The following is a 16857-nucleotide window of genomic DNA, read 5'->3' as shown; positions in this document are numbered from 1 at the left end:
AAGAATTCCGGATTTGCCATTCAGGCACGCAGAGCACTGTGGCTAAAATCCTGGTCAGCTGATGTTACTTCTAAATCTAAATTGCTTAATATACCTTTCAAAGGGCAGACCTTATTCGGGCCCGGGTTGAAAGAGATTATCGCTGACATTACAGGAGGTAAAGGCCATGCCCTGCCTCAGGACAAAGCCAAACCTAGGGCTAGACAGTCTAATTTTCGTTCCTTTCGTAATTTCAAAGCAGGAACAGCATCAACTTCCTCTGCACCAAAACAGGAAGGAGCTGTTGCTCGCTACAGACAAGGCTGGAAACCTAACCAGTCCTGGAACAAGGGCAAGCAGGCCAGGAAACCGGCTGCTGCCCCTAAGACAGCATGAATCGAGGGCCCCCGATCCGGGACCGGATCTAGTAGGGGGCAGACTTTCTCTCTTCGCCCAGGCTTGGGCAAGAGATGTTCAGGATCCCTGGGCGTTAGAGATCATATCTCAGGGATACCTTCTGGACTTCAAATCCTCTCCCCCAAGAGGGAGATTTCATCTGTCAAGGTTGTCAACAAACCAAATAAAGAAAGAAGCGTTCCTACGCTGCGTACAAGATCTTTTATTAATGGGAGTGATCCATCCAGTTCCGCGGTCGGAACAAGGACAAGGGTTTTACTCAAATCTGTTTGTAGTTCCCAAAAAAGAGGGAACTTTCAGGCCAATCTTGGATTTAAAGATCCTAAACAAATTCCTAAGAGTTCCATCGTTCAAGATGGAAACTATTCGAACAATTTTGCCCATGATCCAAGAGGGTCAGTACATGACCACAGTGGATTTAAAGGATGCTTACCTTCACATACCGATTCACAGAAGTCATTACCGGTATCTAAGATTTGCCTTTCTAGACAGGCATTACCAGTTTGTAGCTCTTCCATTCGGATTGGCTACGGCTCCAAGAATCTTCACAAAGGTTCTGGGCACTCTTCTGGCGGTACTAAGACCGCGAGGAATTTCGGTAGCTCCGTACCTAGACGACATTCTGATACAAGCTTCAAGCTTTCAAACTGCCAAGTCTCATACAGAGTTAGTACTGGCATTTCTAAGGTCGCATGGATGGAAGGTGAACGAAAAGAAGAGTTCTCTCTTTCCACTCACGAGAGTTCCCTTCTTAGGGACTCTGATAGATTCTGTAGAAATGAAGATTTACCTGACAGAAGACAGGTTAACAAAGCTTCAAAATGCATGCCGTGTCCTTCATTCCATTCAACACCCGTCAGTAGCTCAATGCATGGAGGTGATCGGCTTAATGGTAGCGGCAATGGACATAGTACCTTTTGCACGCCTACATCTCAGACCGCTGCAATTGTGCATGCTAAGTCAGTGGAATGGGGATTACTCAGATTTGTCCCCCACTCTGAATCTGAATCAAGAGACCAGAAATTCTCTTCTATGGTGGCTTTATCGGCCACACCTGTCCAGGGGGATGCCATTCAGCAGGCCAGACTGGACAATTGTAACAACAGACGCCAGCCTACTAGGTTGGGGCGCTGTCTGGAATTCTCTGAAGGCTCAGGGACTATGGAATCAGGAGGAGAGTCTCCTTCCAATAAACATTCTGGAATTGAGAGCAGTTCTCAATGCCCTTCTGGCTTGGCCCCAGTTAACAACTCGGGGGTTCATCAGGTTTCAGTCGGACAACATCACGACTGTAGCTTACATCAACCATCAGGGAGGGACAAGAAGCTCCCTAGCAATGATGGAAGTATCAAAGATAATTCGCTGGGCAGAGTCTCACTCTTGCCACCTGTCTGCAATCCACATCCCGGGAGTGGAGAACTGGGAGGCGGATTTCTTAAGTCGTCAGACTTTTCATCCGGGGGAGTGGGAACTTCATCCGGAGGTCTTTGCCCAGATACTTCGACGTTGGGGCAAACCAGAGATAGATCTCATGGCGTCTCGTCAGAACGCCAAGCTTCCTCGCTACGGGTCCAGATCCAGGGATCCGGGAGCGGTTCTGATAGATGCTTTGACAGCACCTTGGACCTTCGGGATGGCTTATGTGTTTCCACCCTTCCCGATGCTTCCTCGATTGATTGCCAGAATCAAACAGGAGAGAGCATCAGTGATTCTAATAGCACCTGCATGGCCACGCAGGACTTGGTATGCAGATCTAGTGGACATGTCATCCTGTCCGCCTTGGTCTCTACCTCTGAAACAGGACCTTCTGATCCAGGGTCCATTCAAACATCAAAATCTAACTTCTCTGAAGCTGACTGCTTGGAAATTGAACGCTTGATTTTATCAAAACGTGGTTTTTCTGAGCCAGTTATTGATACCTTAATACAGGCTAGGAAGCCTGTTACCAGAAGGATTTACCATAAAATATGGCGTAAATACTTATATTGGTGCGAATCCAAGAGTTACTCATGGAGTAAGGTTAGGATTCCAAGGATATTGTCTTTTCTACAAGAAGGTTTAGAAAAGGGGTTATCCGCTAGTTCTTTAAAGGGACAGATTTCAGCTCTGTCCATTCTTTTACACAAACGTCTGTCAGAAGTTCCGGACGTTCAAGCCTTTTGTCAGGTTTTAGCTAGGATCAAGCCTGTGTTTAAAACTGTTGCTCCGCCATGGAGTTTGAACTTAGTTCTTAATGTTTTACAGGGTGTTCCGTTTGAACCCCTTCATTCCATTGATATCAAATTGTTATCTTGGAAAGTTCTGTTTTTAATGGCTATTTCCTCGGCTCGAAGAGTTTCTGAGTTATCTGCCTTACATTGTGATTCTCCTTATCTGATTTTTCATTCAGACAAGGTAGTTCTGCGTACTAAACCTGGGTTCCTACCTAAGGTGGTCACTAACAGGAATATCAATCAAGAGATTGTTGTTCCATCTTTGTGTCCTAATCCTTCCTCGAAGAAGGAACGTCTGCTACACAATCTAGATGTAGTCCGTGCCCTGAAATTTTATCTACAGGCAACTAAGGATTTTCGTCAAACGTCTTCCCTGTTTGTCGTTTATTCTGGTCAGAGGAGAGGTCAAAAAGCTTCGGCTACCTCTCTCTCTTTTTGGCTTCGTAGCATAATACGATTAGCCTATGAGACTGCTGGACAGCAGCCTCCTGAAAGAATTACAGCTCATTCTACTAGAGCTGTGGCTTCCACTTGGGCCTTTAAGAATGAGGCTTCTGTTGAACAGATTTGCAAGGCTGCAACTTGGTCTTCTCTTCATACTTTTTCCAAATTTTACAAATTTGACACTTTTGCTTCTTCGGAGGCTGTTTTTGGGAGAAAGGTTCTTCAGGCAGTGGTTCCCTCCGTATAAAGAGCCTGCCTGTCCCTCCCGTCATCCGTGTACTTTTGCTTTGGTATTGGTATCCCAGAAGTAATGATGACCCGTGGACTGACCACACTTAACAGGAGAAAACAAAATTTATGCTTACCTGATAAATTCATTTCTCCTGTAGTGTGGTCAGTCCACGGCCCGCCCTGTTTTTTATGGCAGGCTAAAAAATTTTTGGATTATACTCCAGTCACCACTACACCCTTGGGCTTCTCCTTTCTCGTTGGTCCTTTGGTCGAATGACTGGAGGTGACGTAGAGGGGAGGAGCTATATAGCAGCTCTGCTGGGTGAATCCTCTTGCACTTCCTGTAGGGGAGGAGATAATATCCCAGAAGTAATGATGACCCGTGGACTGACCACACTACAGGAGAAATGAATTTATCAGGTAAGCATAAATTTTGTTTTATCACCAATTTTGCTTTGTTCTCTTGGTATTCTTAGTTGACAGCTTAACCTAGGAGGTTCATATGCTAATTTCTTAGACCTTGAAGCCCACCTCTTTTCAGATTGCATTTTAACAGTTTTTCACCACTAGAGGGTGTTAGTTCACGTATTTCATATAGATAACACTGTGCTTGTGCACGTGAAGTTATCTGGGAGCAGGCACTGATTGGCTGAACTGCAAGTCTGTCAAAAGAACTGAAAAAAGGGGCAGTTTGCAGAGGCTTAGATACAAGATAATCACAGAGGTTAAAATTATATTATTATAACTGTGTTGGTTATGCATAACTGGGGAATGGGTAATAAAGGGATTATCTATCTTTTAAAACAATAACAATTCTGGTGTAGACTGTCCCTTTAAGTGGAAATGTTGGAAAATATTTTTGCTATTTGAAACTCAATATTTTAACATTTCCACACTAAAACATCTCCACACTATGCAATATTGTAGAAGGGTCAGTGTGTGAGAAATGTGCAGTGTAAATATATTGGTGCAATTGGATATTTTATTTTTACTCTAAGTGAAAATGTTAAAAAGAATGTAATTCTTGCAATTCTGGTGAAATGCGGTTAACACGTTTTGTTTTTTAATTCCACAGTAAAAAGTTTCCTTTCTATGTAGAGGGTTCAGTGTGTGAGACATCTGCAGTGTACATTTATTGGTAGAATGATCTTTTTTTTAACTTTATGCAGAATTGTGTTAAAATTTATTGCCGAACGCTATTTGGCAGAGACGGCACCAAGCTGGATTTCTCTCACGGCTATTGGTTAAGGGGTGGAAACTTCACCTCTCAGCCAAGTAGCATTTTGCAGTGGGCGGCCTTAGCAGCTCAGTGCAGCAAACAAATAAAGGAACTTTCAGCATGAAGTATTATTATAACTTGACTACTGTTTTATAACCGTTTGATAGATCCAGAACAGTGTCTGATAGCTGGACTAGAATTTGAGGTCTGAACTCCCTGTAGTATGTAATTCTGGTATGTCCCCGATTCCTGTACGAAGTGAGGTAAAACGTTATTCATAACATAAAATATACATTGAAATAAAGGCAAAACAAGCATTAAAGTATGGTGTATGGTTGCATCAATAGCATAGTGCTGTATATATCAAGCAAAAACTGAATCCTCACTGTACTGTAAACTATAATCTAGAGGAGTATGTTATATGGCTGAGAAATCTATTCTGAAAATGCAGGATATGTAAAAAGCAGGGTGAAATCACAAGCCAACCGGTGCTCTATAAGAGCTTAGATGGGCAAGTAGTTCCATAGATACAGTTATAAAACACCTTTAGAAATAGGATATGAACACTATATAATGTGCAGCACAATGGTTGATACCACACGGTAATAGCAGCGTATAAGGTCACAACAAACACATATGCTATGTTGTGAAGGTCGCAGTAGCATCAATAAACGCTTCCGGAATTGAAGGTTGCACATGCGTAGTGTGAACTGTTAATTAAATAAAGCTGTTTTTGTTGACATTAGCCTAAAGGATGCTGGGTAGGTCACCGTGTGGAGGACTCCATGTGCCGGTGACAGGAAGCGGAAAGCTGTGTGTGTAAATTTTGTAATCTGGACACACCGTAACCATGCTGCCCACCGCTGTCCGGGGATGCCTGAGACTGAGGGCCGCAGCCTCCTCTTTGTACCGGTAACGTTATATATCTGTGCATTATTATCTACCAGTTGTCACTATTTTTCTCTCATCCAATGCTCGTGTCATTGTAGTAGATGACAGTTTCCCTAAAGCATGTCTGATATATATTGCATGGTGCCCTTTCCTTATACAGAATCCTTGCAATATACATTGTCATACCAGTTCATCATTAAAATGGTAGTCAGATTTATTCGCGATGTTTTTATCCTTTAACACTGCCTCTATTTGCCCGTTTTTCTCTCTCTTTGATGTGGCTACTGTAAGAGCATTTTAATATATTTAAAATGCACACGCAAGTAAAATGTAAACTTTTCTGCTTTAGATAGAGCATGCAACTTTATATGACTTTTCAATTAACCTCTATTTATTGCAGGGGTTAAACACTTTGGATCATTCTTTTAATGCGCTGTTTGCACTTTTTATGTCCCTTTAAATTGCCAGCGTAAGGCATTGGCATCTGCAAATTTCTGTACACATCATTGTGCCTCAGTGTGAGATGAAAAGCTGTGTCTTTATTTAGAAACTCATGCACTGAGTATCTTTATTTGCAAGGCGCCTACCATTTCTGCAGCACTGTTTGTTTTTTGCTTGGAGGGAGGTCCTATCTTTCTCTTCCTGTCTTTGTAAGTCTTGTCACTAGTCAATCTCCTTCATTATTGTCTCTGTTTTTTCATATTCTTTCTTTCGTTTATTTTCATTCATTCGTTCATTCTCTTTCTTTCAGTAATTCTGTTTTGTTTCAATTATCTCATTCATTAATTTTCTCTTTCATTCTTTTTCTCTTCCATTCTGTTTTTCGCTTTTTCGTTTTCTTTCTTCCGTTCGTTTTCTCATTCATTGATTCACTTTCGTTCATTTGTTTTTCTCTTTCTCTACCATTATGTCATTGATTTTCTATCTCATTTGCTCTGTCATTAATTTTCTCTATCACCCATATGGGTTAAATGTTTAATATTCTTTAATAACCACAACTTATCATTGTGTTCTTCAGAACAGAGATGGCTACAGTGAGGTTGCTGAGGATGTCCAGTGAACTGAGAAATGATGTTTTAGCCTCCCCATCACTGGACAATGAACCAAAGGAATATCCCCCTAAAATCCAGAAACTGGTGGAGCAGATTGCAGGACTGTCTCTCCTAGAAGTCTCAGACCTCAACGAGTTGCTTCGAGTGAGTTTTGATAGTAATCTGAAGTATTAAAATGAAAGAGAATAAATGGTTATGTGCATTAAAGGGACAGTAAACCTACAAACTAATGTTATATAATTCTAAACATAGTGCAGAATTATATAACATTAGCTTAGTGCCAAGTTTATACAACAAAAGATTGCAGATATTGTAGATTTCAAATGCAATTTTACTGACTGCCGCTGCTGACTCTACTGAGCAGGTCCTAATTTGCATAAGCGCATCGCGGGCATGCTGCCTAGTCACAGCCGGCCCGATCGCGCAATTAAACTGAATGTAGCTCGCTACCAGACCAGCCAGGAGCTTGTTGGACATTCTATTCCAAAACAATATGGAGTTTCCTACCTTTGGGGCTATAACAGCAGCGACTCTTTTGGGAAGGATTTCCACAAGATTTTGTAGTGTGTCCCTGGGAATTTTTGCCCATTCAGCCAAAAGATAATTTGTGAGGTCATACATTGATGTTGGACAAGAATGTCTGTCTCACGCTCGGCATTTCAGTTTATTTCAATGGAGTTTAATTGGGTTAATGTCATGGTTCTGTGAAGGCCACTCGTTGCTCTATACCCAACTCGTAAAACCATGTCTTCATAGACTTCGCTTTGTGTACAGGGGCATATTTATGTTGGAACAGGAAATATCCTTCCTCAGATTGTTTTCACAAAGTTAAAAGCACCCAATATTTAGGGGCTGATTTATTAACGGCCGGATACCCCTGTTTCTGCGCGAGCCTTTAGGCTTGCTGGAAACAGGAGTTAAGAAGCAGCGGTCATAAGACCGCTGCACCTTAATTTGTACGCCTCCTCTAAGGCTGCATACATCAATCCACCCAATCGGGTTGATTGACACCCTCTGCTAGTGGCCAATTGACTGCAAATCTGCAGGAGCGGCATTGCACAAGCAGTTCGCCACAACTTGTGCAATGTTTAATGCTGACAGCGTATGCTGTTGGCATTCAGCGATGTCAGGTGAACATGATTTGCTACAGCGGATCATGTCTGTCAGACTGTTAATAAATCAGCCCCTTAGTCTCCAATCAACAAGTGCTACCCAGGGTCCTGAAACAAAAATGGACTGGCTTCTAAGCTTACATTCTTGATTTTCAAATATAGATACAAATAGAAGAAACATTGATAATAGGAGTAAATGTAGGAATTTCCTTTTAAATTGCATGCACTGTTTGAATCGTAAAAGAAAAATGGTGTTTTATGTCCCTTTTTAATGAAGTCATCTTTATCTAGACTTTGAGAAAACACCGGTCCAGGCAGCTTCCAATCCTCTCGTCCCCAATAGCGGAAGTGACCCCGCTAGCAAAAGGTCATCCATACACCACCTACTCTCACGGAGTGGCGGAATCGAGCCACAAAACATAACAATACAGTGGAGGGAATAGCAGGCACTACACAAGGGTATAGTATAAAAATATCCAAATTTATTGAAAAACCATAAAATCAGCCAAAGCTGAGCGCACATGCAAAAATCAAGAAATAATGCAGACAGACAACAGGCACAGTCTGACGCGTTTCGCGCCCCCTAGTAGCACTTATTCATAGACATACCAATAACACTTAGTAAACCCCTTTTATAAGGGCCAACCTGCATATTATAGGCCAATCAACGGCCAATTAATTCTTATAGTGTAACTATAGAAATGGTTTGCAGGTGAGCACTTCATAGACAGGTTAGTAAGTGTATAAAAAGATATACACATTTACCACATAATATATAGATAAGATTGCAAATACATACAACATTCTATTCAAAAGTTTCTAAGTTCATTACCTAGTACTAAACATATTCTATTATTATTCACATCAACAAATATTAATTAAATAGACATATAAAATGGATATAAAGACCCAATCTTATGTAGAAAGACAATATGTAGCAACAAATATGAACCTAAAGAAAACAAGATATTATCTTATAACAAAAAAGATAAGTAACAACTAACAAGTGTTATTTATGATATTTAGTAAATAGACAGACTATATTTCCAAGGAGGATGTAGAGGAAGCTTCTCAATGAAAGTTAAATGGGATAAGCGACATCATACTATAGAATTGCACCAAGATAAAAAAATAATAATAAAGCATAAGACCTTTACAATTAATTATCAATAAAATAGTTGATGTCACACTCCCTATTCATACCCATGGGAAGACGGGTTTTTAGTTTTAGCATCCAATACAATTCCTTCTTCTCTAAGATTGTATATCTATTCCCACCTCTATTAGGAATAGTTGCTTGGTCAATAACTTTAATTATCATATCTGCTTTGTTAGTAAAATGGTACCCATTAAAATGATTAGCCACAGCAGTCTTTATTGTAATTTTTGACATCTCTGATGTGTTCCCCAAACCTTTTCCTGATTTCTCTAGATGTTTGGCACTGGCATAAGTTACAAGTAAGAAGGTAAACTACAAATTTGGTACCACAGTTCGCATGACAATTAATATCAAACTGTTGTTTAGTAGAACTGTTTACAAAACTGCTGCCCAAAGACACATCAGTGCACATATGGCAGTTACGTTTCCCACACCTGAAGTTACCCTTCTTGCTTAGCCAATTTTGTTTTAAACCCTTATTGCGGGCTACCATACTAGGAGAAAGGCTTTGGTCAAGAGTTCTAGATTTTTTTTTTAGGAACGAATTTGAACATTTTTTTTACATATGGTTTTAAAATGTCATCTCCTAAGAGGATGTGCATTTGAGAATATTCAGTTGTAAACACTACAGAATCATTAAAGGGACACTGTACCCAAAAAATTTCTTTCGTGATTCAGATTGAGCATGCAATTTTAAGCAACTTTCTAATTTACTCCTATTATCAATCTTTCTTCTTTCTCTTGCTATCATTATTTGAAAAAGAAGGCATCTAAGCTTTTTTTTGGTTTCAGTACTCTGGACAGCAACTTTTTATTGGTGAATGAATTTATCCACCAATCAGCAAGGACAACCCAGGTTGTTCACCAAAAATGGGCCGGCATCTAAACTTACATTCTTGCAGTTCAAATAAAGATACCAAGAGAATGAAAAAAATTTGATAATAGGAGTAAATTAGAAAGTTGCTTAAAATTTCATGCTCAATCTGAATCACAAAATAATTTTTTTGGGTACAGTGTCCCTTTAAATGTAAAATCCATATTAGTGTCACAATGACTATCACACTTAGTATAGGTTTTTATCTCACTGCAACATTTTTCTAAAGGACCTTTCTTATAACTTCTACGAATGAGTCTATTTTGTAGTTCTAAGTAATGCTTTATTCCTGTCGCCACCCCTATCCATTCTGGGTATATGATCGATCAGGATGTAGCGTATAGAAGAAACTTGGTGTGCCATTTGGGCACAGTGCTGTGCAACAAGTTACATTTTGTTTTAGTTTTTATCAATCTTTTATTTTCAGATAATGTTTTTATATCCTTGTAGTGCACAGTTCATATATACACAATTTATTTGTTTTGTTTTTTGTTACAACCTCGAATGGAGTGCGATACAGTATAGTAATTTGAGGCATATTTTACATTGCATGTATACCTCATAAGTTTCATTGCAATATTTTTTTAGTTGCAACAGACATTTATTTTTTAACATGAAGTTGTAGCTATCAAGTAGTGCCACATAATGGTATAGTGCACTGAAGATTTATGTAACGTATAGTGTAATGGTTCAGAACTTGGGATGTGATGAAAATGACACACATAAGTCTATTTTCATTAAGCCACTAGGACTTGAATGTGGTAACTTTCACACACATAGTGCGTACCGGAAGTGACATAATGGGTCACTTCCGGATAATTTACGTGCTGGAACGCAGTGCGTGTCATTCACATACACAGGGCTAACAAAGAGGAGATCATCGGTAACAGTGCCCTACCCACTTAGCATTTTAGTTGCACAGGTTACGTATGAGCTTGGTGATCATGTTTGCTACATGATGTTTCACTGACATATGACCACAGCCTATTTTTATGTTAACAAGGTACTTCAAATATTTTGTATACTGATGAAGGGGAAGTTGTCCCCGAAATTTGAACTTCATATACACCCACCAGGACACGTATAGATTAGCAAATGAGGGGGCAAATTTTGCCCCTATAGCTGTGCCACAGATTTGGTTGAAGTCCATCGAACATAAAATAATTATGAGAGAGTAAGAATCTCAAAACATCTCCTATGTAATGTTTGATGGTAGTTTCCAAACCCAACTCTTTCCAGGAAAGACTCTACAGCCTGGATACCAAGATTCGGAGGAATACATGTATATAAAGAACATATATCAGTTGCAACCCAAGAAAAACTATTATCCCATGTTACAGGATCCAGAGATTGCAACAAATATGCACTGTTTCTAAGGTATGACAATTGTTTTCTTGCAATGGGTTGAAGTATACCATCCAACCATGCCCCCAAAGGCTCGAACAATGAGCCCAACCCCGAGACAGTGTCAATATACAGGCCAAACATCTAGAGAAATCAGGAAAAGGTTTGGGGAACACACCAAAGATGTCAAAAATTACAATAAAGACTCTCTCCTGTGGCTAATCATTTTAATGGGTACCACTTTACTAACAAAGCAGCTATGACAAATAGTTATTGACCAAGCAACTATTCCTATTAGAGGTGGAAATAGATATAAGATCTAAGAGAAGAAGGAATTGTATTGGATGCTAAAACTAAAAAACTGTCTTCCCATGGGTTTGAATAGGGAGTGTGACGTCAACTATTTTATTGATAATTAATTGTAAAGGTCTTATGCTTTATTATTGTTTTTTTATCTTGGTGCAGTTCTATAGTTTGATGTCGCTTATCCCATTTAACTTTCCTTGAGATGCTTCCTCTACATCATCCTTGGAAATATGGTCTGTCTTTATTTACTAAATATCATAAATAACACTTGTTAGTTGTTACGTTTTTTTTTTTTTTTTTTTTGTTAAAAGATAATATCTTGTTTTCTTTAGGTTCATATTTGTTGCTACATATTGTCTTTCTACATAAGATTGGGTCTTTTATATCCATTTTATATGATTATTTAATTTTTGTTGATGTGAATAATAGAATATGTTTAGGACTAGGTAATGAACTTGGAAACTTTTGTATAGAATGTTGTATGTATTTGCATTCTTATCTAATATATTATGTGGTAAACATGTATGTAAATATGTGGATCTGTTTTTTGTTTCTTTACACTTACTAACCTGTCTTTGAAGTACTCACCGGCAAACCATTTCTATGGTTACACTATAAGAATTAATTGGCCTATCATATGCAGGTTGGCCCTTATAAAAGGGGTTTACTAAGTGTTATTGGTATGTCTGTGAATAAGTGCTACTAAGGGGGCGCGAAACGCGTCCGACTCCGTGCCTGTTGTCTGTCTGCAATATTTCTTGGTTTTTGCATGTGCGCTCAGCTTTGGCTGATTTTGTTCAATAAATTTGGGTATTTTTATACTATACCCCTGTGTAATGCCTGCTATTCCCTCCGCTTTATCTAGACTTCCCCTGCCATGGTGCACATAACATGAGAATTTGTCATATAAGCTGAGCAGTGTTCCCTCTAAAGCCAGTTTTGTGTGCGGCCCAGCAGTGAAACAGTTAATTAGAGCAATTAGTAAACACTGCACAATGCAGACTGCAAGGTGTGGTTCCATTAACTGTTTCATTTCTGGGCCGCACACAAAACTGGCCTTAAAGGGAACAGTGAAGCTGAGGACAATTTGTATAGTAAAAATTAGCTAAATTGAAAGCTAAAAGTTTTTAAAGGACCATCGAATGCAGTAGGATTGCATAATCAACAAATGCATAACTAAAAAAGATCATGCAAAATCACTTTCTCTGAATTTTAAATGAGTAATTTTTATTTATTTTTTTCTCTTAGAAATTTCAATTTTTTGGACCGCTGTGTCATGTGACAGCCATTTACAGGCTCATACGTATACACTGTTAACGTTTGCACATGCTCAGTAGTAGCTGGTATCTCAGTGTGTATAATGTGCTCAGTTTAAAAATGAAGTCAATTGGAAAGTCTCTTAAAGCTGCAAGATATGAATCGTTAAAGTTTAATTTTGACTTTGGTGTCCCTTTTTAAGTACAGATTGTTGTACTGCACACATTGATTTGGTATTGGACTTTTATCTCATTTTATCTGGGACAGAAAAAAAAAATTATTATTATTTTGTTTTTTTTAAACTTCACTGCTAAGGGGATCTGAAAAACACAGCTATGGAATGTGTTTTTTTGTTTGTTTGTTTTTCAAGCCACTTGCAGTCGAGGGCTTAAAGGTAAAGTTTTAGTGTATACACATCTTCTGTAAGAAAATAATTTTCTATGGCTTATGTAACTGTCCAGCTTACCAAAACAAGGAGTTGAACTAGAAATTCTGTTTCATTTTACAGCTTTTAAAGGGACACTAAACCTATAATTTTCTTTCATTATTTAGGTAGAACATACGATTTTAAACAACTTTTTCGTTTTTCATATAACAACTTTTATTCTCATATTGACTTCATTCTCTTTGTATTCTTTGAAGGAACAGCAAAGGAATACTGGAAGTTAACTGCATGCATTGAGTGAGCCAGTGACAAGAGGTAGCCACCAATCAGTGGCTAGCTCCAGTAGTGCATTGCGGCTCCTCATCCTACCTGCGTATGCTTTTCAACAAAGGATACCAAGTTAACAAATCAAATTAGGTAATAGAGGTAAATTAGAAAGTTGTTTAAAATTCCATGCTCTATCTGAATCGTCATAACTTTTTTACTTAACTGTTCCACTAAATAGGTGTAACAAGCAAGGTATTGGCAACTATATCTACAGTCTTAAATTTAAAGGGACAGTATAGTCAAAATTAAGCTTTTGTGATTCAGATAGGGCATGCAATTTTAAACGACTTTGTTCTCTTGGTATTCTTTGTTGAAAGCTAAACCTATGTAGGCACATATGCTAATTTCTAAGCCCTTGAAGGCCACTTATCATCTAGTGTTTTGACAGTGTATTTGTTTTTTTTGTTTTTTTACAGTTAGACAGCACTAATTCATGTGATATATATATATATATATATCTCTCTATCATTGTGCTCACTCCCATGGAGTTACCTAGGGGTAAGCACTGATTGGCTACAATGCATGTCTGTCAAAATAACTGAGGTAAGGGGGCAGTCTGCAGAGGCTTGGATACAAGATTATCAGAGGTAAAAAGTATATTAATATAAACGTGCTTATGCAAAACTGGGTGATGGGTATTAAAGGCGTGGTGTGTTTTTTTTTTTTTTTTTTTTTTTTTTTTAAAAACAATAAATTCTGCAGTAGTCTGTCCCTTTAAATATATTTGTCTAAAGATGTTTTTCTAAATCCCACCGTAGAATTCTTAACTGACCACTCAATGCAGTTGAGTTGCATAATTAAAGTGAATGTAAATTTTGATGCTAAAGTGGCCCGGTTTTTAAAACTTCGATTAAAAACAGGGGCACTTTAATGCATCAAAATTTTCATTTCACTCCTGTTGTGAAAAAAAACGTACCTTTTTAATCTTCACAGCAGCTCCAGCTTCCTCCACCCATTTCAAAGCCTCTTCCTGGGTCTAAAATGAGGCAGCCGTCTTCCTCCAATCACAGCAGTGAATCAGACACTGATTCCCCCGGGGTGGAAGCTGTGATTGGAAGATGACCTATCAATCATTTCTGACATCAGAAATGGCTTGTGAGACCGGAGGAAGGCTGGAGCTGCTGTGAAGTTTAAAAGGTAAGTTTTTTTTTTTTTTTTTTTTTTTTGTTTTTTTTTTGTCACAAAAGGAGTGAAATGTAAATTTTGATGAATTAAAGTGCCCCTGTTTTTAATCAAAGTTTTAAAAACCAGGCACTTTAGCATCAAAATTTACATGAGGCAGCCGTCTTCCTCCAATCACAGCAGTGAATCAGACACTGATTCCCCCGGGGTGGAAGCTGTGATTGGAAGATGACCTATCAATCATTTCTGACATCAGAAATGGCTTGTGAGACCGGAGGAAGGCTGGAGCTGCTGTGAAGTTTAAAAGGTAAGTTTTTTTTTTTTTTTTTTTTTTTTTTTTTTTTTTTTTTGTCACAAAAGGAGTGAAATGTAAATTTTGATGAATTAAAGTGCCCCTGTTTTTAATCAAAGTTTTAAAAACCATGCACTTTAGCATCAAAATTTACATTCACTTTAACAAGTGCATAATAAAAAGAAAATTATTAAATACCTACTCTGAATTTCAAATAAGCAGTAGATTATTTTTTATGACATTAATATTTTTCTCCCATTTTCCAGTCCCTTGTATCATGTGACAGACATCGGCCAACCAGACTAGTATACGTATACACTGTGAGCTTCTTATTTCCCAGAAAGTGTGAATATAAAAATTTGATGGAAGTAAAATGGAAATTGTCTTAAAACGGCTGCACTTTCTGAATCATTAAAGTTTTTTTATTTTGACATTAAACACCTAGTTTTTGTCTAAACCTTGTGCTTTGTCACACACTCACTACAGAGACCAGAAAGCATATATATATGTGTGTGTAATTTTCCCTATGGTTCTTGCACCCAGACCTGTCTGGGGTTAACTGCCTGTTACTCTGGGGACAGCACAGCTTCCTGTGAGTGCCAGTGGCACCTAGGGCTGAGCATTTTGCAGGGTCATGGGATGTGTACCTGGTCCGGTATGAGAGTGCAGTTCCCTTCCGTGTTTTGTATATGTCTAGGGTGATTACATATGACTGTGCACCCTTCCCTTGTTCCCAGTTTGTTCTGTGTGTTACAAAAATATCTGCATACAAAATAATTGTTTACATATTTTTATTTTTTTAAATCTGTTGCTTTGCTAGAAAATTTGTTTTATTTTGCAGTCCTGGTATATATAGCATTTAAAAAGCTGCTGGGCTATTACTTTTCTTATCTCCTCTTCTATGGCCAATTAAGAATGAATATAAAGTTATTGCACAAGCAATCACTGTGTAGACTGTTGTAGGGTCAAGGTTCACAATCCAGTAGGATGCACTCAGAAAAAAAATACAATTCAGTGTTAAATCACCAGAAAAGCTGACAATATGTAAATAATGAATGTACGCCACAAGGTTTTGTGAGTTTTTCACAGATAACCATTTTATGGGTAGTTTTATGTCCCTTTAATATCTATGCATGCAACATAGACAATAGATTTCTTATATGCAAATTATCTGCATCATGTTAGTACATGAGACCTGTAATATGTCACTCTTAGTTGAGACAGAACATCTACATCTCACTGAGTTGTCAGGATAGTGTTGAATTGATCAAATAAAAAGCAAGCTGGTATCTATAAGAGTGTTGTTGTGACATACTTTTTGTATAGTGTTATAACATTTTCTTTTTACAGATCTGTCCAATGTGTTGGCACATTTTATTATTGCACTATTGCTCACATGTTTAATATCTTTGCAGGGGCTAAACACATAGTTAAAATCCTCTATAGGTCAGCAATGCATTACTGGGATCTAGCTGAACACATCTGGTGAGCCAATGACAAGAGGCATATGTATAGCCACCAATAACCAGCTAGCTTCCAGTACTGCACTGTGTCTCATGAGTATACATTAGAAACTAATATAAACAAGGCAGTTGTTTCTAATTCCCACATATTAAAAGGGCATTGGGTTAAAAAAAAAACAAAATATTTTTTGTTTTTCCCCTTAGTTGTACTACCCAGATCAAATACTACTCATATATTTTTATTAATAATAGAACACATTTGTTCATGCACTCCCTTATTTACTTGTAATTAAGATTACGCATGTTTTAACAATATAATGGACACTGGAACCCAGAAAAAAATGCTTTATGCATATAAGTATTTTCTGTACAATCGGCAAGTCCCCCTGAAATGTCAAGGATTGAACCTTTTGAAAACAATGTTGATGGAGGCTTCTTCAACACCAAATATTAAGGCAGTGAGCTGGGAATTGTTTGGAATATTGTAATGTAGAAGTAATCTCCTTATTAATTATTATTTGTATTATCTTTTTTAAAGCGCCAACATATTACGCAGCGCTGTAACTTTTATACAGTTATGGAGTAAAATTATTCGAAGACCTTTACATAAATCATAAGGTTAGAGGGCCCTGCCCTTGAGTCACTGTAAGCTGTAAACCATCTTTACATAGTGATCAACAGGACAGGTTAGCTTACATTCTAATAATACAGAACTTGGCATTTGAACCGTAAAGGCACAATAAACGGGAAATTTTAGCAAATTGCACGTG

General features: G+C 38.2%; 1 protein-coding gene across 1 annotated transcript in view; it reads left to right on the top strand.

The window, feature by feature from the left end:
* The first annotated feature begins 5257 nt into the window (after window positions 1–5257).
* MRPL12 (mitochondrial ribosomal protein L12) overlaps window positions 5258–16857 on the top strand; it is a 103264-nt gene continuing 91664 nt past the window's right edge. The window contains exons 1-2 of the mRNA XM_053705966.1: window positions 5258–5415; window positions 6413–6590. Coding sequence (XP_053561941.1) covers window positions 5354–5415; window positions 6413–6590 — 240 coding nt within the window. The 5' untranslated portion in view covers window positions 5258–5353. The remainder of the gene's footprint in view (window positions 5416–6412; window positions 6591–16857) is intronic.

This window comes from Bombina bombina, chromosome 1 (assembly GCF_027579735.1).
Source record: "Bombina bombina isolate aBomBom1 chromosome 1, aBomBom1.pri, whole genome shotgun sequence".
NCBI classification, from domain to species: Eukaryota; Metazoa; Chordata; class Amphibia; order Anura; family Bombinatoridae; genus Bombina; species Bombina bombina.
This window is presented reverse-complemented; position numbering and strand designations above follow the sequence as displayed.